The sequence below is a fragment of the Phytophthora parasitica genome (genome assembly GCF_000247585.1).
Source record: "Phytophthora parasitica INRA-310 unplaced genomic scaffold supercont2.17, whole genome shotgun sequence".
Classification (NCBI taxonomy): Eukaryota; Oomycota; class Peronosporomycetes; order Peronosporales; family Peronosporaceae; genus Phytophthora; species Phytophthora nicotianae.
In genome coordinates this window covers 1-19,484 of record NW_008649003.1, presented here as the reverse complement: position 1 = coordinate 19,484, position 19,484 = coordinate 1, and the positions used below count along the sequence as shown (strand labels likewise).

At 52.4% G+C, this 19,484-nt stretch overlaps 11 protein-coding genes across 14 annotated transcripts; 6 read left to right on the top strand and 5 right to left on the bottom strand.

The window, feature by feature from the left end:
- Positions 1–4: 4 nt before the first annotated feature.
- PPTG_09024 lies at positions 5–2,628 on the bottom strand. 2 transcript variants are annotated; one of them, XM_008903869.1, is made up of 3 exons: positions 1,010–2,628; positions 512–949; positions 5–434 (listed from the first exon to the last, which is right to left on the bottom strand). In XM_008903869.1, the coding sequence occupies exons 1-3, from the start codon at positions 1,206–1,208 to the stop codon at positions 112–114; spliced, it is 960 nt and encodes a 319-aa protein (XP_008902117.1). In that variant the 5' UTR covers positions 1,209–2,628; the 3' UTR covers positions 5–111. The 2 variants fall into 2 exon arrangements, with proteins under 2 accessions (XP_008902117.1, XP_008902118.1); XM_008903870.1 differs by having other exon boundaries at positions 5–949.
- PPTG_09023 (hypothetical protein) lies at positions 1,392–2,566 on the top strand (the record flags this gene model as incomplete). Its single annotated transcript, XM_008903868.1, has 3 exons — positions 1,392–1,426; positions 1,561–2,195; positions 2,255–2,566. 3 exons carry the CDS (start codon positions 1,392–1,394, stop codon positions 2,425–2,427), a joined length of 843 nt encoding a protein of 280 aa, XP_008902116.1. The 3' UTR covers positions 2,428–2,566.
- A 35-nt stretch (positions 2,629–2,663) lies between the features above and the next one.
- Positions 2,664–3,869, top strand: PPTG_09022. Of its 2 annotated transcripts, XM_008903867.1 has the most exons (6): positions 2,664–2,722; positions 2,794–2,895; positions 2,957–3,057; positions 3,131–3,216; positions 3,278–3,334; positions 3,391–3,869. In XM_008903867.1, the coding sequence occupies exons 1-6, from the start codon at positions 2,685–2,687 to the stop codon at positions 3,463–3,465; spliced, it is 459 nt and encodes a 152-aa protein (XP_008902115.1). In that variant the 5' UTR covers positions 2,664–2,684; the 3' UTR covers positions 3,466–3,869. The 2 variants fall into 2 exon arrangements, with proteins under 2 accessions (XP_008902115.1, XP_008902114.1); XM_008903866.1 differs by having other exon boundaries at positions 3,278–3,869.
- On the bottom strand, positions 2,841–5,507 carry PPTG_09021. Of its 2 annotated transcripts, XM_008903864.1 has the most exons (5): positions 5,337–5,507; positions 5,040–5,165; positions 4,806–4,964; positions 3,806–4,741; positions 2,841–3,744 (listed from the first exon to the last, which is right to left on the bottom strand). In XM_008903864.1, exons 1-5 carry the CDS (start codon positions 5,379–5,381, stop codon positions 3,652–3,654), a joined length of 1,359 nt encoding a protein of 452 aa, XP_008902112.1. In that variant the 5' UTR covers positions 5,382–5,507; the 3' UTR covers positions 2,841–3,651. The 2 variants fall into 2 exon arrangements, with proteins under 2 accessions (XP_008902112.1, XP_008902113.1); XM_008903865.1 differs by having other exon boundaries at positions 5,040–5,507.
- Positions 5,508–5,556: 49 nt separating this feature from the next.
- PPTG_09020 (hypothetical protein) lies at positions 5,557–7,112 on the top strand (the record flags this gene model as incomplete). The annotated part of the gene is made up of 8 exons (XM_008903863.1): positions 5,557–5,770; positions 5,851–5,933; positions 5,998–6,147; positions 6,221–6,256; positions 6,341–6,598; positions 6,661–6,720; positions 6,782–6,820; positions 6,885–7,112. The coding sequence occupies 8 exons, from the start codon at positions 5,557–5,559 to the stop codon at positions 7,110–7,112; spliced, it is 1,068 nt and encodes a 355-aa protein (XP_008902111.1).
- PPTG_22448 (hypothetical protein) lies at positions 6,088–7,752 on the bottom strand (the record flags this gene model as incomplete). Its single annotated transcript, XM_008904296.1, has 1 exon — positions 6,088–7,752. The coding sequence occupies one exon, from the start codon at positions 7,750–7,752 to the stop codon at positions 7,417–7,419; it is 336 nt and encodes a 111-aa protein (XP_008902544.1). The 3' UTR covers positions 6,088–7,416.
- Positions 7,753–7,758: 6 nt separating this feature from the next.
- On the top strand, positions 7,759–8,760 carry PPTG_09019 (hypothetical protein; the record flags this gene model as incomplete). The annotated part of the gene is made up of 1 exon (XM_008903862.1): positions 7,759–8,760. One exon carries the CDS (start codon positions 7,759–7,761, stop codon positions 8,758–8,760), a length of 1,002 nt encoding a protein of 333 aa, XP_008902110.1.
- Positions 8,761–9,336: 576 nt separating this feature from the next.
- PPTG_09018 (hypothetical protein) lies at positions 9,337–9,582 on the top strand (the record flags this gene model as incomplete). Its single annotated transcript, XM_008903861.1, has 1 exon — positions 9,337–9,582. One exon carries the CDS (start codon positions 9,337–9,339, stop codon positions 9,580–9,582), a length of 246 nt encoding a protein of 81 aa, XP_008902109.1.
- A 1,302-nt stretch (positions 9,583–10,884) lies between these two features.
- On the top strand, positions 10,885–12,798 carry PPTG_09017 (hypothetical protein). Its single transcript, XM_008903860.1, has 3 exons — positions 10,885–11,164; positions 11,234–11,482; positions 11,550–12,798. The coding sequence occupies exons 1-3, from the start codon at positions 11,125–11,127 to the stop codon at positions 12,692–12,694; spliced, it is 1,434 nt and encodes a 477-aa protein (XP_008902108.1). The 5' UTR covers positions 10,885–11,124; the 3' UTR covers positions 12,695–12,798.
- PPTG_09016 (hydroxymethylglutaryl-CoA synthase) lies at positions 12,341–15,928 on the bottom strand. The gene has a single exon (XM_008903859.1). It carries the CDS (start codon positions 15,705–15,707, stop codon positions 12,843–12,845), a length of 2,865 nt encoding a protein of 954 aa, XP_008902107.1. The 5' UTR covers positions 15,708–15,928; the 3' UTR covers positions 12,341–12,842.
- PPTG_09015 (hypothetical protein) lies at positions 15,880–17,654 on the bottom strand. Its single transcript, XM_008903858.1, has 2 exons — positions 17,243–17,654; positions 15,880–17,186 (listed from the first exon to the last, which is right to left on the bottom strand). The coding sequence occupies exons 1-2, from the start codon at positions 17,469–17,471 to the stop codon at positions 16,117–16,119; spliced, it is 1,299 nt and encodes a 432-aa protein (XP_008902106.1). The 5' UTR covers positions 17,472–17,654; the 3' UTR covers positions 15,880–16,116.
- Between the last annotated feature and the right edge of the window lie 1,830 nt (positions 17,655–19,484).

Sequence of the window (19,484 nt, the reverse complement as noted above, 5' to 3'; positions counted from 1 at the left end):
GAAGACTGCCGTTTCTTGTGACCGTTATCTCACCGAGCTTATACCCTTTTTCATTGGCTAAAACGAGTCTTACTGCTTCTTCATTGGCTTAAATTTGTAAGTACGTAGCATTCAAGCACTTTCACTGTTGAGCACATCCAGCTGCCGCTGCAAGGTGGCCAGTGTGCGCTCTGCCTCTCGTACCTGGGCCTCGCGTGTCTCGGCAAGCGCGCAATACTTGGCTACTAACGATAATTCCTGCCGCTTGGCGGTGATCTCGGCTCGTAGCTCCTTTTGGCGCTGTGTAAGCTGCGCCTCCGTGAACTTGAGCTCGCCGGCGACAGCGTTGACCTCGTGCATCTGTTTGCTTTGGTCACGAATAAACTCCACAGTTTCCAGCTCATCTTTCGCCTCGAACGCTTCGATTTCCTCGGTTGTGTTGAAAGTCTCAAATCCTACGACGCCGCGAAAGAAACTTCGGTGAGAAGGGAGAGCGATCTGCTATAGCGGCACAACAACACGTAGAGCTTACCGATGGTCGTCATTTCCTGGACGACAGCATCAACGTGACGTTGTCTAGCGATTTCTTGGTTACGTATCGCTGCGTTCTCGGCGAGAACAGCACGGAGAACATGGAGCTGCACGTCTGCTTCCCATGATAAACTCACTGCGCTTGCGAGCTCCGGTTCGTCCATGTTGAAATGTGCTGCGGTCATGACAGCTTCTGCGTCCACGCTCACACCAACGCCATGGCGAGAGCCGTCTACCCACTGCCCGATGTACTTGTCCCCTAGTATTCCAACGTAAACGCCGTATCCACTCGCTACGCCGTCGTGAAACTCTCCAGAGTAAGTGGCTCCGTTCGTCTGCAACTCCACTCCTTCGCCATTCTTCTTGCCATTCTTCATCGCACCGGAATACGTCGATCCAAACACCGAGAGCAGAACCCCCAGGCCATCAGGAACACCGTCTGAAACATAACAACCCAGTTAGCAAGTGTCTAACGTAGCAATGGCAAGTAAACACGCACCACCGTTGACTTCTCCGTGGTAAGTCGATCGATCCGTCGACGTCACCGTCGCCAGCTTCACTGTCTTGGTCAGATCACGACCTTCATTCTCATCAAAATGATCCTCCTCCTTAGCACCATGGCTAGTTACACTCGACCCCGGTCTGCTTCGGTCGCTGCGGATGGAGGCAACAGTGCCGCTTGCCGACGATGTTGGCATGTTGCCTTTGATGTTTGCCCCAGTTTGAACGTCCTTTCGCGGCAAACCCTCTATCTATGGGTTTGTATGCCACTTCAACTTGCAGGTTTGATACGCACGTCATTTGACAAAGTTGCCTGTCAAAGGCAAATAAGAAACCCAAGCACCAAAAAGAAAAAGCACAAACTCAAGACACACGCGGAGATGGCCAATATGAAGCCTGTTCGCTCTCGATCTGGGTACGTAGTGGTAAAGAGAGTTAGCTGACTGCGTCCTGAGGTCATCCGCATTGCGATAACGTTGCTTTGAGCTTCCACCGACTTCTATGGGCTCCGTTATCAGTGTCATAGCCACTTAACATCTTCGCTACTAGGTCGCGTGAAAATGACGCATTTGGATGGCAATTGTTCCACGATCGACAGCACAACTTGGTTTACTACCTGCATAGCTACACAGGCGAAGTGCGGTGGCCTCGACCGGAGACTGTGGGCTTCGTCATGCACGGACTTAGGCCACTGCCTGCGCAGACCGGAATTGATACCAGAACGGATGCCTGCACTGTCAATCCAGACATTTGGAGCCCGTACTACCCGCACGTAGTCATGTTGCCTTCTGGTTTAGTGCAGGTGCATCCTGGACCTAGCTCAGACACTCAAAACGCGGTCGAAATGTGGTGCGGATACAATCGCTTCCCACTCCGACTTCCAGGACAACACGGCGCACGAATGCTGCCACCCACATGGGAAGACTCGCACAGTGGGTCACCATTCTTGCCTCCGTATCCAGTTGCCGTCCTTGGACGTGACGACAAGGAAAGCAAGCGCCAAGCTGCACCGAAATCCCCTCTCCAACATATTAATGAGCGATTCCAGACTCCAGAGGTCAACCTTCCACGCAGTCGAAACCCCAGTCAGAACAGTGAGCTTGAACGAGCTCAAGGTTCACAGGATTGGCCGGTACTCAACCCACCAAGCACGACCACCCAGACTACCGATCGCATGCAACCAGGTGCACACAAACCGCTCTATATCCTTTAATGCTGCGTGCGTTTAACCTGTACGTTGCAGTGTATCCGAAGGGATTCTCGGCGTCGAACACGGAGAAGAAGGAGCACAACCGCAAAGGATATCTCCTTCGACAGGCGCGTAAGATGATGCGAGACGGTGGCTCCAGCTCAACAGCGACACCTCCAAATTCAGGCCCAGCCACATCAACCAAGCAGCGAACTCTCCAGCCGTGACAAGCAAGATGCCTACGGAGACTTCGAAACCATCTCCCCGCTACACTGTTGAGCGGATGACCCGTCAATTTCCACTGAATACGTGAGAAGGATTATTTACTCGAGAGAAGACCAACACCGTATCGCCGTGGACGCAAGAAGCTCTACAAGAGCCATGGAGGTCGTGCAGAACCTGATGATACAGTAACTTTTGAATTGAAGTGATAATTGCGTACTTAAGGCGTACTTAGTCGCCATTTGGCAATTCTTGGCATAAAATGCTGCGACGAGCTCTAGTGGCGACGTGCGGCTCTCGGTACTGACACGCTGATAGCTTCTGCGAGTGTTCGCTCAATAACAACAATGTATATGTGTGGTTGCGCTTAGATTCCGTGTCTGCCGGTTGGCGCAGACACGTGAGAAGATCACAATCCCGGCCGCTGGAGGTACACGTCGTCGCCGTCTGAAGCCCAAACTGCCCAAGGACAAGTGAGTGGCAACAAGGAAACAACTTTCAATGAACATCTCTGATTATGAAGCTACTGGACAGGTTTACAACACTGTCAACGGAGTTCCTGGACCGTGTGCAAGCTGCGGTGGAGCCGCTCCACCCTCCGATCAATGATGATTTCCAGCTCCAACGTGATGGCAGTGCGTGACTTGATGGGATTTTCGTGCCTTGGGTCTGTATTGAATTATCTATTGCTGTTAACCACTGGAATAGATGGAGAGCTCGTCATCCGCACCAATTCCAAGGAGTTCGTGATCAAGGTGCTGTCTTCCAAGCAGCAGATCGAGTTTTTATCTCCGGTAAGAGAATTCACGCTCGTTTTGGTCCTAACTCCGTGCTAACAACCACTTTACCTTGTAGGTTTCTGGTCTCCGCACATACCAATGGAACTTGATGACCAAGAGATGGGAAGACGAGGTAAAACTGCAAGTGTTGATGGCTATGACTGTACTTACCGCTAATCTGCTACGCAGACTGACTCACACGACATCGAAGGACTCCTGACACGCGACTTGATGCGCTTCTGTGCGGGGATCCCGCTGTTTTAAACCACAACAGGCACGAGGGAGAGAACAATCGAGAGACCTACACCGAGCTTGAGTGGGCGAATAGACTTTTACTGTACGAGGCCCACGCACCATAAGCTGCATCAGCCTGTTTCGCATTCTTTTTCATTTTTTTCATGTTGTAAGCTGCATGAGACTTGCTTTCTGTGTCGCTGGCACCTGAGCCTATTACTCCAGCGTCTTCAGTAAGCGGAACAGTCCAGCTGCTTCGCGGATACGACTAAACTCGATACAAAAAGCCTGCACCTCAATGATCAAGTCCTGATAAAAAAAAACAGAGTTAGAGACAAACAGCACTAATAAAACCATCACTGGGACGTACCTGCACGTTAATGATCTTGTTGCGGATCAGCGACTGCAGGAAGACACATACCAGACGCACCAGACGGTTCTGCATGTACTTGTCCTTGATGTTCTCGCACGACGAAATGCAGTTGGAAATGTACAGGTGGATGAACTCGGTGGGCAAATCCACGGCCGTCGTCAGGCGATTCACGACCTCCATCGAGTGTAGAGACATATCCATGTTCACTAGCGCTGACAGATATTCTGTGATCTGGTTGGAAGACATGAGCTTCAGCAGGCAATCGATGGCCAGCATCGGGTTGTTCTCCACTAGATCCGGCAACCGCTGAGGTGTCAACGAGCAGTGATACACGAGCTTTGGATCCGCTTCAAGCTCCGCCAGCACCTTCTGCTGCAGCGACGGCACTAGCGGTTTCTGAAATGCACGCAGCATAAGCTCCCGCAGAGCGATCCCGTGTGCCGAGTCCAGCATCGTAGAGTCCCACAACACAGTGGGGCAGTAGTCTGGGTTCAACCAAATCAACTCGGTCATATCTGGCTCTAGAATCGGCGGAGGCAGACGCATAAATGTCGGCTCAAAGCTCAGCAGTGACAGTGATCCTGTGGACGACGCGCTCGCAGCAGAACTTGACGTAGCGGCGGGGGTACCGGACGATGTCTCCGCGTCGCTCAGCAAGCTCATCTCTTCCAGCGACAGCGCTTCAAAACACGGCAAGTTCAACGAACTGACCTCATTGGGAGGTACCTGTAGATTGGCGCCATTGTTCACGTGTTCCTGCAGGTCGAACTCTGTGTCTGTCACCACGTTGCGGATACCTGCTGCTCGGAATTGTGGCACGGATGGGGTGCGCTCCAGGTAGCTGTTCCTCATGGCCTCCACGTCGAATTGAACCGGTTGTGACGGGTTCGCTCGGAGCTCTGCCATCATCTGCTTTGCTGTCTTCTTGCTCGACTGTATGAAATAATTCACAGTTAATATAGGCATCTTCCTTACTCCACTTTAATGTTTTGCGTACCTCGCGAGCGCTTGGAGGTGACAGCAAGTGTACGATGAACTTCTTCTCGCATAGATCGCTGCCTTTCTCCAATGCGTCCAGGAATACGGGCAGGAACGGGTTCGTTGTGGCGCCTTCATTGCGGTACAGATCGCTCAAGATCGAGAAGCTCACGATACGCTGCAACATACAACGAGTATCAGCCTTCCGCTAGTATAATAAACATGTTTAAAACAGTAGAAACCTTGGACGAACCTGTGAGCTGGTGAGCAGATTGTCCTGAAGCAGGATGCAGATAGTGCAGCCCACTTTGAAGTGGTCGTTCTTGGTGAAGGTGCGCAGGAACATGCTGGCTACCTGCTCCAACGGTTTATCGTCCTCCTGTAGAGCGATTGAGTGTCAAATACACGTCGTTAGAGGCCGCATTTGCTCATTTTTAGCGCTCGTTTCTATCAACTGAAAGAACTCAGCAACAGTGCAGTCGTTCTCCTGTCTACGAGGATCCTGAAGCCAATACGAAACGAGCGAGACTGCTGACTGCGAGGTACGCACATTGAGGATGGCCAGAAGCGGCCTCAGCTCTCGGATTTCCAGCATCGCGGCGGAGAGCGAGGGGAACGACGTCAACGCGGAGGCTTCGTGCGTGCTCTGGTGCAAGACTTTTTGCCTTGACGGGAGGAGGCGGCAGAATGCGAACTTAACGCGTATCACATGCGAACTTAATCTCGCACAAAAGCGCCACAATCATTTCCACCTGGATTGATAAGCATCCATGGCTCCTTCTTCTGTACCCGATTCGCTGCTGGCTCGCGTGCGGCCTTCGTGTGCCAAGCTGGTGGCGCATGAGTCCTCGTGTGTGCGTATTAACGCGGACAAGGTGCGCACGTTCGAGGAGCAGCTGGACGCCAAGGAGTTCGAGCAGCTCGCAGAGCCCATGAACTTCCCGCTCAACTTCCGCTCGCAGCAGGACGAGATCAACTTCCTCAGTGCGTAGCTCTACAACGGAGGGTGTAAAGGCTACTGCAATTGTTGACTGTGTGAGCCGGTATATGGTGATGAATTGCAGCGCTGTATGCACTGTTAAACTTCGGCAGCGGCTTCAGGAAGGACCTGCACAAATACACGGATCGAGGAGCTCACGACACCATTGTGAGTGTCGTTGTGAGGGTATTGGTGCAGTTCGATTACTGAAGGGTGTTTCGCTATTGTTCAGGTGTTCGGACTCATTGGCATGTACATTTCTGTACCCAAGCTGGACGCTCAGTTCATGAAGAACTTGACCATTGACCTGGTGGCGAACTACTTCAGTATCCCACTGGAGAAGGATGAGGAGGTCTCTACGGGTATCTACATGGCCAAGCCGGTAGGTCACATACGTTTAAAGATTAAGGATCTTTCATCAAGTATTAATCATCGGGGTTGCTGGATGGATACAGGGACCATTGAAGCCTCTGGCTGTGATGCTTCAGAAGGTGGGCCATTGACGCACTTCCGGTGCGAAATTGAGCATGGCAGACTAATCTCTGTCAATGTGTCGGTGGTGTTGCCGACTATAGATCCTGAACGAGTCCGGACAGAAGCTGATTGACCTGAAGATGGAAGATTTCGGCGCGTTCGTCCTGGCCAACCTCGCTCCAGAAACCTCTGCTGACCAAGAGGAGAAGGAGTCTGTCCGTCCTAGTGCAGTGTACCTCGTGGATCAATTCGTGTCGACGTTCCCGGGCTTTGACGACCACTACGAAATCCAGGGCGAGAAAGTGTATCTCCTCAAACGTGCCCAGCTCGCCGTCGCGTGCATTCACCGTCGATTCAAGGTATAAGATCTCACGACTGCTTCAACGTCGTCTCATAAGCTGACTTATGCAATGATCTCCAGGATTCCGAGCCTAAGCTGACATTCACTGACATCAACGAGCTCACAGCTTTCAGCGATAACGTAAGATCACGTTATGTGGTAATGACACGAGATCCTTGCTGACTTGTTTGTCATTATTCAGGTGTTGCCGTGTGTACTCCACGCTCTCGGTGTGCTTGAGGTAAAGAGCTGTCAATTGGCTCTTGATCTCTGCTCATTATTTAACACGCTTTGCTTTGTACCAGTACGACGCGGGCTTGGAGGCTCGGATTAACCGCGGCGAGGAGTTGCCTGCCGGGAAGGAAGAGTGCGAGCTGCGCGCCGCTGCGGTCGTTGCATGCGATCAGATCGTAGCCGAGAGCAATGGCCGCATCGGAACCCTCGAGTTGGACTTCTACCTGTGGCGCGTAGGCAAGGAGGACCGCTTCCGAGGCCTCGAGCGCCACGCCACGCGCGATACGTTCTTCTACTAGTTGCCACCGAAAAGTTCGATCACCGAGCTGGCAATTCGCAGCTCATCTAACGTCAAACACGATAATTTTCACGCAACTGCCTCTGCCGAAGCACTTCAACTCGCAATTGCGATTTGCATTTCTGCAGGGGGACGTTTCGGATCGCTTGGCCACCAGCAATTTGTGTGTTGCCTCTTTGACTCAAAGCGGCACCAAAGTTTGACACCCTGAGATGAAAATGGAGACGTCCACAGCAAATCAGGCGCAGTGTAGCAAGCGGGACGGGCTCCGCAGCAAGCAGGGACGGCGCGAAAAGTATCGCAACTCATGGAGGAGAACTCGAGCCGAGCCTTCGCGAATCTTCCTGGCAGTCCTCTTCTTTGCCCACAAAGATGGGTACTCCCGCGACGCAGCCGCCGTCGTTACCCGTGCTCGCTGCATGGCCTCGATGTCTCTCACTCACTCGAGCTTTCTCTCTGCGTAGCTGAGAACACGCGCGGCGCTTCCGAACACGCGTGCGCTGCAGCAGACAAGGAATCAGGTCGCCAAGGGCGCTACAATCTCCACCAGCCAAACGTGTGCGATTCAGCTCCGTATCAGATTCTTTTTCCCGAGGTGTTGCCAAATCGCCTCCAGCCACTTGCTCGCCATCCACCAACATTTAGGAATGAGCGACGCAGGCGTCATGATGCATCTAGGAGGCTTCGCGTGGCGAACAGCAGACAAGAACGAGTCCAGTCCAGACCGCCGCATTAAATTGGCGGCGGACGTCACGAAACCTCCGGCGCTATCGCTTCGCCGACGATCTCTGGGTGCCATGCCGGGTTTGGCTCGTTACCGCTCGGACTCGGCGGCAACAGAACCGCGTCTCAGTATCTGCAGCACATCCGGCACCGTGTACGAGAGCGTCGTGGTTGTGGGACACATGTACGGCTCGGATAAGGTCGTGTACTACCTACTGGAAGTGCGATCATGGGAGATGCCGCTAGAGGGCTACGTGGTTCGGCGTCGCTACAATGACTTTCTCAAATTCCATCAGGAATTGACCCAATGCATGCCGTCACACCGTCGTCGAAGCAGCACCAGCCTTGGTTTCGGCTACTCTTCGCTGCTCTGCAATCCGTTGACAAGAGCGACCCCCGAGGCCTCACCGCTCTGGTCGCCTGTACGGACGGACGATGGACGTACAGACCAGAGGAAAGGGTCCTGGATTAGTGAGGATAGCACCAATTCACAGGCTCAAGTCGACGACTACGATACGAGGAGCAGCGCCCCCACTGCACTGACCGGAGTATCGAGCTACAATAATGATGCGGTGCTACCGCTGGACGCCGTCAAGTTCAACTTGGCGGGACGTCCGTGGTTACCGCCCATGCCTGGTGGCGGAATGCTCACTATGTTTACTACTCGTCATGCACTCATCAATTACCGCATCGAGCAGTTTAACCACATCCTGGCGGCCGTGATGAGCGACAAATCCAGTGACGTGGCGAAATTGCTCATGAATTTCATCCAGGAGAAACCAGGCACACAAGCACAGACGTACACGACTTTATCCGAGTACGCGCCAATCGACATCCCGTTCAACGTGGAGCGGTACGCACGACGGCGAGCCATGTCCATAGGTAAGCGCCAACTGCGTGACCAAGTATCCTCGCCCGTACCGTGACAACGCCGAGAAGTAGTGCTGTAGAGTAGCGATAGTTTAATTGTTCATGTAAAGATCCTAAGATCCAAAGTGTAGCCACTTTAGGCCAACTTCAACTACATGTACCATTTGGGTTTAGACTCGTGTGAGGTTCGTCATTTCCAGTTTGGGGCTTGTGGTCATCAACGAGGATGCTCGTAAGGCTGTGTTCGACGCTGTGGTGGTTTTCGCCTCGTTCACACATGCAGGGATAGTGTCGTTGCTGATTACGAAGCGACCAGAAGAAGCCATCGCGCAGTTAATCAAGGTCTATCCCTGGTCCGGTGCTCACGGCTTACGAGACGATAGATTAGCGGCCGAGAGTACGAGTCCCAAACGACTGTGCTTCCTCATGAATATGGAGACGACTACGATGCAGATGAAGCCTATACACCGGTACTGATCCACAATCCTGGGTCGCGAGACTACATCAGCGTCGAAGGCAATGTCTTCAACGAAGCGACCAAAAGATTGCGGTACTTATTTATCCCGAACGATGTAGAAGCCGCTAAAGTATGGCAAATGCTGCCTCGGTGTTTTGACGGGATATCACAGGCAATGGGATCTCAAGCTGGGTCGACGAGAACGCTGGCAGTGCGAGCCACCATTTTGGAGCGGATGACGCCGACGAACCTTGTGTGCAGGCGAGTCATCGGTATGCAGAATATCTACGCTAGTCTGATGCAGGAGGGGATGGTCAACCTGTACGACTTTGACATGTACATTGGACACCAAGCTGCGAAGAACGTGCTGGACGCCGTGTTCGGAATCGGAAGCACATGGCGGCTCACCAACCGTCGATAGCAGCGGCGTAATGGAGTATCCATATCATTCTCATTTTAATCTTGTTCTTCGATTAACCAGGTCCTGATGCAAACAATATCGACGCGTTCCAACAAATGCTGTACGTGTGTCACGAGTATCTGTTGGCGCCATAGTTGCCCCCCAGCAGCTACCAAGCGACCTTGAAGTTGGCATTCTTGTCGTGGCTCTTGTCGTGTGGACATCCGACAGAAGTTTGACCATGGAGCATGCATCGATTGGCTGCCTCCGCCGTCAATGACGGCGCCCCATGGGCCCACTGGGGCGCATTACTCCTTGTGCTCACGAAACAAACCTCATCGAAATGAGGCGACCAGAAGGTGGCATTTCGACGCGTGCCCCACAACAGCGTTCGGCGTTGTCGGCTGGCGCGGGCACATGAAGTTTCATGATGAACAGCCAATTATTTGATACCGTCTAAAATGGGCGGTTTCAAGCGAGAAAAAAGGGAACTGGTATCCATTTCTAGAAATGGGTACTCTTTGGACTAAAGAGCTCAAGCAAACGGCAACGCTCGTCACTTTGCAGGCAGCAATAAAGAAGGATACAACAACAAGTGAGAATCCTTAGTAAGTTACTAAGTTACACACCTTCTATCGATTGACAGGAGAAGCTCCAAGAACGTGCGTGAACTTGCTCGGTACAAAATGTAGAACTCGTTTGAGACTTATCTTGCTTCGTATCCGCTGTCCTCCAGCATTCTCTGCTTTGGTGCTGCGTCATTCCTTTCAGGGTTGTTCATTTGAATGCACAGCTTCATGCTTACATGTCGTCAATATGAAGTATAGAAGATTTGATGGCTTATTGCCCAACCTTAGTAGCATCGAACGAGCGTTCGTTGCTTGGAAAGTTCAGCAACTAGCAACTGAAAAAGTGTACATTCGTTCCGACCACATCCCTGCAAACACACTCGCGCGGTTACCCACTTGCCATATCGCTCAAGCTAAAAGATGCAACTCAGAGGAGCACTAATTTTTCGATGGAACTACGGTAATCAGTTTGGTTCGCGCGCAGGAGAATTCTGCAGTTGCCTTCTGCTGTTGTCAAGCACTGGTTTTATGACAGTGCTAATAATCAGATGAACTGGTACAAGAGTATCCAAATTCGGGGTGTACATGTAGGCAGCGACACCACAGGAAATTGAAAATTGTTATCGCTCTTTTGAAAATGGGCACTGCAAAAGGAATTTGGGTCTTTCTTACCACCTGTTGCCGATGAACTACGGACCAGACACTTCGTCCACCTTGGACCGACTATATCGTCCGTATGCCACCACTAGGGTTACCGAAACCAAACAGCCAGTTTTCAAAGTCTCTTTTTGGTGCCCCCTCCTCTTCCTCTTCTGCCGGCCACCGCCTCATTCAGCAAAGCCACTTGCTGTGCGCTTCCCCCGAAAAATTCGACCAGGGTACATTTGCCCTGTTGGCAAAGGCCGGTCTTATTTCGACAGTTCCTAGGGGCATATCGGAGACTTTACACTTATTCCTCGCAACTTACGTCGTGAGACGTACGATCACCTCACTTATGCTGGGACGCAACGTTTGTCTAGCAGCATTAATCGCCGGTGCGTGCGAATTTCGGTGGTAGCAATGAGAAGTGAAGTTGATGCTAACAGTTCTCGTTCTTGAAACAGTCGCGGTGCAGGTAACGGCGGTGAACGCTGCAACGGCTGCGTCTTCGATCTGCAGCAAAGTCGAGGAATGCTACGTGAACGGGTCGTCGTCTAAGGTTTGCGACCGTACGGAGAAGAAATGCAACCGATGCCTGGGTGAGAGGGAGGCCGACTCGATGTGGGAAAATATCGGAGCCTGGACCGAGTACAACTGCTACGCTTACGACGACGATGGGGAATGTCCTAAAGGCACGACTCAGTGTCCTGCAAGTACGTGCACGTGTATAGAGAATCTCCTCTAGAGTAGGTGAATCTAACTGGTTCTCCCATGATACAGCGCTGACGACGTCGGACGACGATGAAGAGAGCAGTGCAGGGTCGGAGGAAGCAGGAACGTCGGAGGAGAGCTCGAAATCGACCTCAACCTCTAGCTCTACCAAGAAAAAGAAGTCCTCGTCTTCTTCATCCGACGATTCGTCCAAATCGAGCAGCACTTCTACTAAGAAGAAAAAGAAGACCTCGTCGTCTTCAAGTGACTCGGGCAGCGACGACAGCTCGTCCAAGACAAAGAAACCCACGACCAAGAAGACCACAAAGCCGGCTACCAAGTCTTCGTCGAGCAGCGATAGTTCGTCTGGAGATTCCTCCAGCGACTCAACCAGCGACTCCTCTAGCTCATCTGGATCCGATTCCTCCTCTGCTTCTGCATCAAACTCGACGTTGCAAACCTCACTTGAGAGTTCTGCGTCGAAGGACGAGCACCCGAAGACGAGCAGTGTGAGCGCCACTGTTGCTCCCATCACCAAGTCGTCGACAACCACGCAGTCCACGACGGCGGAATCGACCTCCGACAACTCGAAGTCGTCCAACACGCAAAGCGCCAGCTCTGGGTCTAGCGGGAGCAAATGGGGCTTGATTGCCGGCATTGTAGGCGGCACGTGTGTGCTGGTAGCCGTGGCAGGTTTCGTCGTCTGGAAGAAGAAGCAGGACGACGAGGACTCGGACGACGAGGACGCAGCATTCTCGCCCAACAAACCGGCCGCCAACCGTAACATGTCTGCACTGCCGTCCGCATCCTCAGCGACCACAGCGTACACAGCTCAGTCTAACAACTACAACAACAACTACGGCAACAAGTACGAAAGTCATTACGACACCAACTACAGCAGCAACTACAGCAGCAACTACGGCGAGAGTGGATACAGCAACAACTACACGGCGACGCAGTACGCTGCCGGTGCCGGCACGGTGCCTGTCAGCTACGGCAGTCCGGCCTCGATCGATATCGATGACGACAGCCACATTCGTCGCACGGACAGCATTCTGGGCGGCACGGGCGTCATGTCCAGCACCACATCGAGCGAGCAGACCCCGTTCGAGTTCAGCGGCGGCCCCAGTCCGGCCAACCAGGACGTGTGGGGCAACGAGGCCAACAGCTTCCGCGACAAGCGCACGGCCAGCAACGTGTCCGTGGAGTTCTAGGTTATGGTATTGCTAACTCCGCTAAGACAGTGCGTGTTTTGTCTATGACGTACTAGACCTCCTAATGAATGTCATGATCCGTGTCAATTGAGCTCTAGGAGTCCTGCAGCTTAACGCCTTGTGTGTCTATCTACCTCTACCATTGCGCTCAGTTTTCAAGCGTGTACAGCGTGAACGCAAGCTGTGAGCCAAAGCCTGCAGCGAAGTGTAGAGCGTATTTGTGGGCGTACGCTTCTCCCGTGGCGAGACGAAGAGGAGTCTCGCCCAGGTTCGAGTCGTGGGTCTCAAAGTGCACCACAGGTGGTACGCGACCACTTCGGAGACCTTCGATCGCTGCCACGTCCTCGAATGATACAGCCATGGGGTGACCCGTAAAGCCCTTCGTGTTCGCGATCGTCAGCTTAGACAACAGCTCAGAACCGAAGGCTGTGCGTAGTGCAGTCACTTCAGTGTAAGCACACGAAGACTTGGGCGAGGCATTGGTGCCGGTTTCGTGGCTGTAGTAGACTCCGTTGCGTGCGATTTCCTCGCGAGTGATACCGAAGTCCGACTCTACACGTTGCAGGAAGCGTACGAGCTCTTGACCGACGTGGTTCGGCTCCAACGCAGCGCCATGATAAGCAGAGTTGCTGAATTGAGTGGCAAGTAGACGCACAGTCTTTCCGGTAGCTGGTTCTGCCACTTGACGCTCTGCAAAGGCCAGTGGAGACTCCAACACGACGCCGATCGCTCCACTACCGACAATCATTCCACTGCGCTTCACATCGAACGGACGAGCCGCTGTCTCCGCCGTCGGAGCGATACACGCAGCACCAAGTGCACGGAATCCACCACCGATCAGCGGCATCATGGTCTCCGAGCTAGCGGTATCACTTGACACCACAATAACACGCTGGCATTTACCAGAGTTAATCCAGTCCTGAGCCATTCCAATGGCCTGTGTGGCACCAGCGCATGCTGCGTTAATCTGGGTATTGAGACCACGAGCTCCGGTAAGCTGAGCGACTTGAGCGTTGGCTAACACAAGCAGTCGGAAGAGAATCTTGCGATCCATCTCATAGGCAGACTCGCCCTCCTTCTCTTCGTAGTAACGCGAGGTCTCTGACACCGCAGCGTTCATAGTAGGGAAGGACGTAGCGTAAATGACACCGGTCGAGTCACGCATACTCTCGGGTAAACGCCAATTACCGTTGACCCCGTCAACAAGCCCAGCGTTACGAACAGCCTCAAGACCGGCAGCCACAGCCAACTGCGTGGGCTTGTCCATCGAGTTGGCAATAGTAGCGGCAATACCGTAGTCCTTCTCCAAATCGACATCATTCACAACAGCAGACACTTGGATACACTTGTCGTGAGTGGAGACCGGAGAGCGCGTCACTTCTCCCGTGGCCTTATCCTTGTGAACTTGGGTGATATTCTGAGCTACCATCCGGTCTTTGTCTTTATCGGAGAGTTCACAGATGCAGTTTTCACCTTGCAGAAGCTTCTCAATAGATTTTTCGCCTTCGAACACCTTGGCTTGACCAGGAAGACCCACACTTGTACCAGCCACATACACAGCACCAGCGAGTTCTTGTGTCGACTTGACTAAGCGCTGCTGCTCCTGGTTGTCGCCTTCAGAGGTGACTTGAGGCTTGGAACGAGCGTAGAAACGACGACCCATTTCATCAATCCGGTCGAGGTAGAACTCTCCTTCAGGGATCGAAGCAATCGACTGTGTGAGCTTCACGCCGTTCTTAGCACCATAGGTTTTCTCACGCAGCTTCATACGAGCCGTATACTCCTCCGGGGTCTTCTTGTTACGACGTTCAAGACGAGCTGTGAGATCCAGCGACTTAGCGATATTTTCCAACGAAAACTTGCGCTCAGCAGGCTCACGTGTGCGCAGTACGAACATGGTAGCAAGACTGCCAGAGCCGTAAGAGAACATGAGCACTCGAGAGCCAAGTGCCAGATCTTTGGCACGCGCGTGCACCAACGTAGCCAAGTTCATGTACACTGCAGCAGTGTAGCAGTTACCCAATTGCTGCGAAGTGGTGCAACTTGGTGAAACTTTCGTGTTAAAGTCCTCCTTGGCCACACCACGAACTGCCAGGTCCAGTTCGCGGTCATTAAGAGTCTCTTCTAGTGGCGTGTCAACCCATTTAGCCAATTGAGCGAACTTCTCTTTAGCAGCCTCATCTCCAGTCTTTAACGAGCGTCTTGAGTCCAGGAAAAGCAGACGAGCGAATGATTTCTGCACTAGTTTGTTGTATGGCGAGTGGAACACTGCATAGTCCACTGAAGCCACACCAGGTGCCTTCCCGTTTGCTGTGCCCTCGCTCTTCTTGCAAAATAGTTGATAACATTCATCCAGTGCGTGCAGATAGCATGAATTGGACAGTTTACCGTCCACTGTTGGGTACTCACTGCTCACATTGGGCTTGTAGAAGTCCCAGACGTTCGTCGCGTGGGTGGATTTGGTCCTGCAGTCCAATACCATGGGAGCATCAGGTCCGATGAGCATGGCTACAGCTCCACATCCACCACTGGGACGTGCAGGGCCCTTAGCGTACACCGCGATGTCAGTAGCCACTACAATAGCGTATCTTCCGTCCCAGAACGAGCTGTCGACCCACGCCACCGCGTTCAGTAGCGCTGCTGTGCCGCCGTAGCATGCGTTGATGACTGTAGCTCCATCTACATCAGTGTTGTCCCCAAATAACTGCATAAGAACAGTCTTGGTGGACTTGCTCTTGTCCACCAATGTCTCCGTGCCCACCTCCAGTCGTCCAACTTGCTCAGGAGATACTTGGAACTTGCTCATGAGTCTCGACACGGCGGTTAGCGCCAATGCGTTGACGTCCTCGCGGTCTCCAGGCACAGCCATGCCCAGCTGACCCAGTCCAAGCGTGTATTTGCCGCTGCCGACGCCGTCGAAGGTCTCCATCTCGCGCTGGTCGACAAAGTCCGAGGGAAAATGCACCTCCATGGCCAAGATGCCCACGTCGCTGGGGCGTGCGGAGCTCACCATTGTCTACTGCTGCTGCTGTGTATGGCTGGGAGATATCTGGAAGTGCGCGCAACACTGCGAATGAGCCGGAGGTGAGGCCGCGTGTTGCCGGGTCACGTCTGAGGTCACGAAAGACCTCGGATCTGCTCGTCGCCTTGTGCTGTTGTTGCGGTGTACGTCACTCGAAATTTTGGCTCGTTTTTGTTGCAAGACCTCAATTGTGCAACAACTTTGTTGCTTGTTGCCGACAAAATGAAAGATCTTCTTGGGTGGAAACTTTGCCATCAACATGAAAAAATCTTGCCTCACATGGCGCACTCCTGTATTACAATGCACACACCGACCATTTCGCATTCCATTCGTGCTGCGGCTGGTGTTTTAAACAACAATCTTAAATTTTCGTACCCGTGCGCTGGAGTCGCTGAAAAATCTATACAGACACGGGTGCGTCCTCTTCCTTAGGCGAAGAGTGTGGAACCGCAAGCGCCGGTGGCTTAAGCTGTCGCGTAGTGTCCAGCAGATGCAGATAGTTGGACTGCAACGGCGTCGACTTGCTGAGCACCAGCTCCATCTGCGCTAGCTGCTCCCTCGCCTGCCTTAGCTCCTCCGTCAAAGCGTCAAAGCGCTTCTGATCAAACTTCGACTTGGCCATCTGCTTTCGAAGGCGTCGAGTGTAGACGTAGTGGTAGATGTTCTCGTACTCGTATTCCTGGTTCGTAAGACTCCACCAGGCGTACCCAATAATGGACACGCCGAAGCCCGTGAAGTACGTCACCGGTTCCATGATATCCCACGAAAAGTGGATAAACGACAGCCAGAAGTACAGACCGAAGGCTCCAACAAGCGACGTGGACAGTCCGTAGGCAATGACATTGGCCTGCCGCGTCGCAGTTGCCTCCAGTTCACGGCGTAAGTTCACTAGCGCCACATGCTCCGGCTCCAGTGCCTGTATTTTGGCTAGTAGTGTCTCTCGCTGCTGCTGGAAGAGCTGCGACGACAATGGCGACAGGCCAATCGACTCCAAGTGCGAGTCTAGGATACTGCGAGGCTGTAGGAACACCGAGTGCGTCAAGTCTTCGTCGTCCGACTTGCCAAAGTAAAAGACCACACCGGTCTGATGGAAAGCCTGCAACACCTCGGGTGCTTGCTTCTTAGGGATACCTCTCTCTTGACACATGTGCATGAACTCCGGCTGGCTGATTTTCCACTTGCCAAGTCGCTCCAGGTCGCTGCGTAGCATGATGATGGCTGCCTTCTGCGCCACAGAGCGCACGTCCAGGTCGCCGTCATCGGCCAGACTCTGGTACGCGCTGCCCGTGAATACGGGGGCTCTCACTGGGAGCACTTGGTCGTTCAGAAGGAGCTCAAAGTCGTCTGTAAGCACCTTTTGGAGCGTATCTTCAGGCTGGAACTCTTCTCCTCGAGCGGAACGAATGGATACACTCTGCACGGACTTGTCCTCAGCTTCAATTTGAGCGATGATGTCCGCCACCGTGGTCTCTGTGGATCAAATGTTAGTAAATCTGAGTAGATATGATATTTATGACCGACAATACCTGGAGGGATGCTGAAGACGCGCTCTTCGTCGAATCCGTTGAGAGGTAGCGGCACTGCTAATGTGCATGTCCCGTCGTGGTATTTGAGCTCGATGGCGCGCGCCTTCCCGTACTGGAGCGGGGCTGTGCTGGCGATGGACCGCGAGAGTGTCAGCGATGTCGGGGAGAGCTGTCCACGCGAGAGCAGGCGGGCTGATGCCACGCTGGAAAGGAGACCACGACGCCACATGCCTGCAAAAGGAGGAAGGATACTGCACACTATGGGAAAGCGCTGTTCAACGCTATACTACGATTCACTATGGACAATCAGGATCGACTAATCGTTGGGTTGTTACTTGTCTAACGTAAAATATCGATTAGAGTTCCCCTAGCGAATAGAGTACCCTTTGAATAGAGTGCGGTCTAAGAGGGCACTCTAAAAGAATAGAGTGCGATCAATTAGAGCGCGGTCACTAAGCATCCTTTCAAGATCTGAACAAATGCAACCGAAACCACAGCTCTAGACACTACTCGTTGCGCCACCGCCATTCGTTCGGCTCCGTCTCCACCTGAACCACTCATGCATTGAGCTTTAAAGCCTTTTGTTTTCTCAGTCTCCTTTTTGGCACGCCTGCACAGCGCAAACCCGTCGAGATCAGCCTCAAGCAGCAGGCGATCGACTGGATCGAGTCTGAAGGAGGTGGAATTCCTTCTCGGGCGGAGCCGCACTTTCGTCAGCTCGGGTGGCGAGTGTCGGCGGCTATCTACCGCACGTGGAGGCGCGATCGCGACCAAATTCGTGCGGAATCTGTTGCTCGCTTTTGGCTCATTGGTGGCGGCTGAAAGCCCCTCTTAATAAACCCAAGTGTCTTAACCGCTTGAGTTGTCAGTGCTGTTGACATTGTCTGAATAGAGTGCGCATAAAGTAGAGTGCGTATTTTTAATTTTACCACACTATAAAAATAGAGTGCCGTACTCAAATTTATACTATACGTTAGTTAAAAATAGTATTATCAAGATATTACTTTTAATTTAACTACTACTATTAAAATCATACTTCAATAATATCGTGTTGTATGTTATCAGTTTAAATATTAATACTACTCACTCAAGGCGTACTACAATACTTTGAAGTACTACTATTTCAGGATTCTCTGTGGGCAAAGGTTGCCCTCATTCTGCAATCGTACAGCGGTTGGCTCTAATTGTTCAGAGAGGATTGCCATTCTTCGAGACGCAAGGAGAAGATCGTCAGCACCACCGAAGTGAGTCTTGTTGCTCAGTGCCCGTGTGATCGGCCATGTTCTTCGCAGAATGAGTCGAAAATGATGTGGTGAAGTGGTTCTGCGAAAACTGCTGATCACTGAAGTCGTCGAGTTTATCCTGCAGGCGGTATGGTGATACAACAGGCCGTCTTCAAGGAGTACGAAGTTGTCTGCGACCTGTTCACCGTTTTGGGCTCGACGGTACGTGCGTCTCTCAAATATGCCTTCAGATCAGACCACCTCAGCTCTTCGACCTCGGCCTTTGAGATTCGGCATCTGCGCTCGGTTTGTACCTCCGCTGGGCCAATGCCTCCGCGTTCGGACCTATCGACGCAGCGGACTCAGTGGCTTGCTGTTCAGTTCGACTTGTCGAGTTGTTTGACCCATTAATCTTCACAAACACATTGCTGTTACTCTCGAAGTCAATATCATCCTGATGAAGACGATTAACAGGATTTTGGAGGTGCAATACTCTCCGGACAAACCAGCGATCGAGGGAGGAGAGAGCTACACATAGCTACCCAGCGTCACAGTAGTGGCACGAAGTCGATCCCGCCGCGTTCATTTCGAGGATACATCCCGCCCGCTGGAGAAAACTCAAGACGTCCGAATAAAGGAATTCCAAGGATAGACTGCCTGGTTCATCATATGACAGCTTGCCTTTACGTGTTGTGCATCATATTTCAGGTCCATCGGCTCCACTTCGGGGAAATGAGAGTTCATGAGCATAGTCCGCTAGGTCGAAGTCTGTACCCGTTTGCCCGAATTCATCTGACTCACTGGGCTCGACAGCATCACCCCCGCCCTCTTTTAACTGACACAACGGCTAAGTATTGCAATCTCATCCTCGGGTCGTTGATCGAAGAAGCTTCTTCGTCGCTGATATCGACCTCGGTTGGCAGAATTTTGTCCGATATCGCTTAGTTCATATCTCCGTCTATGAGTGTGTGTAGGTCACAAAGTGACCCTATATATTGTTAATTCCTTGACACACAAAA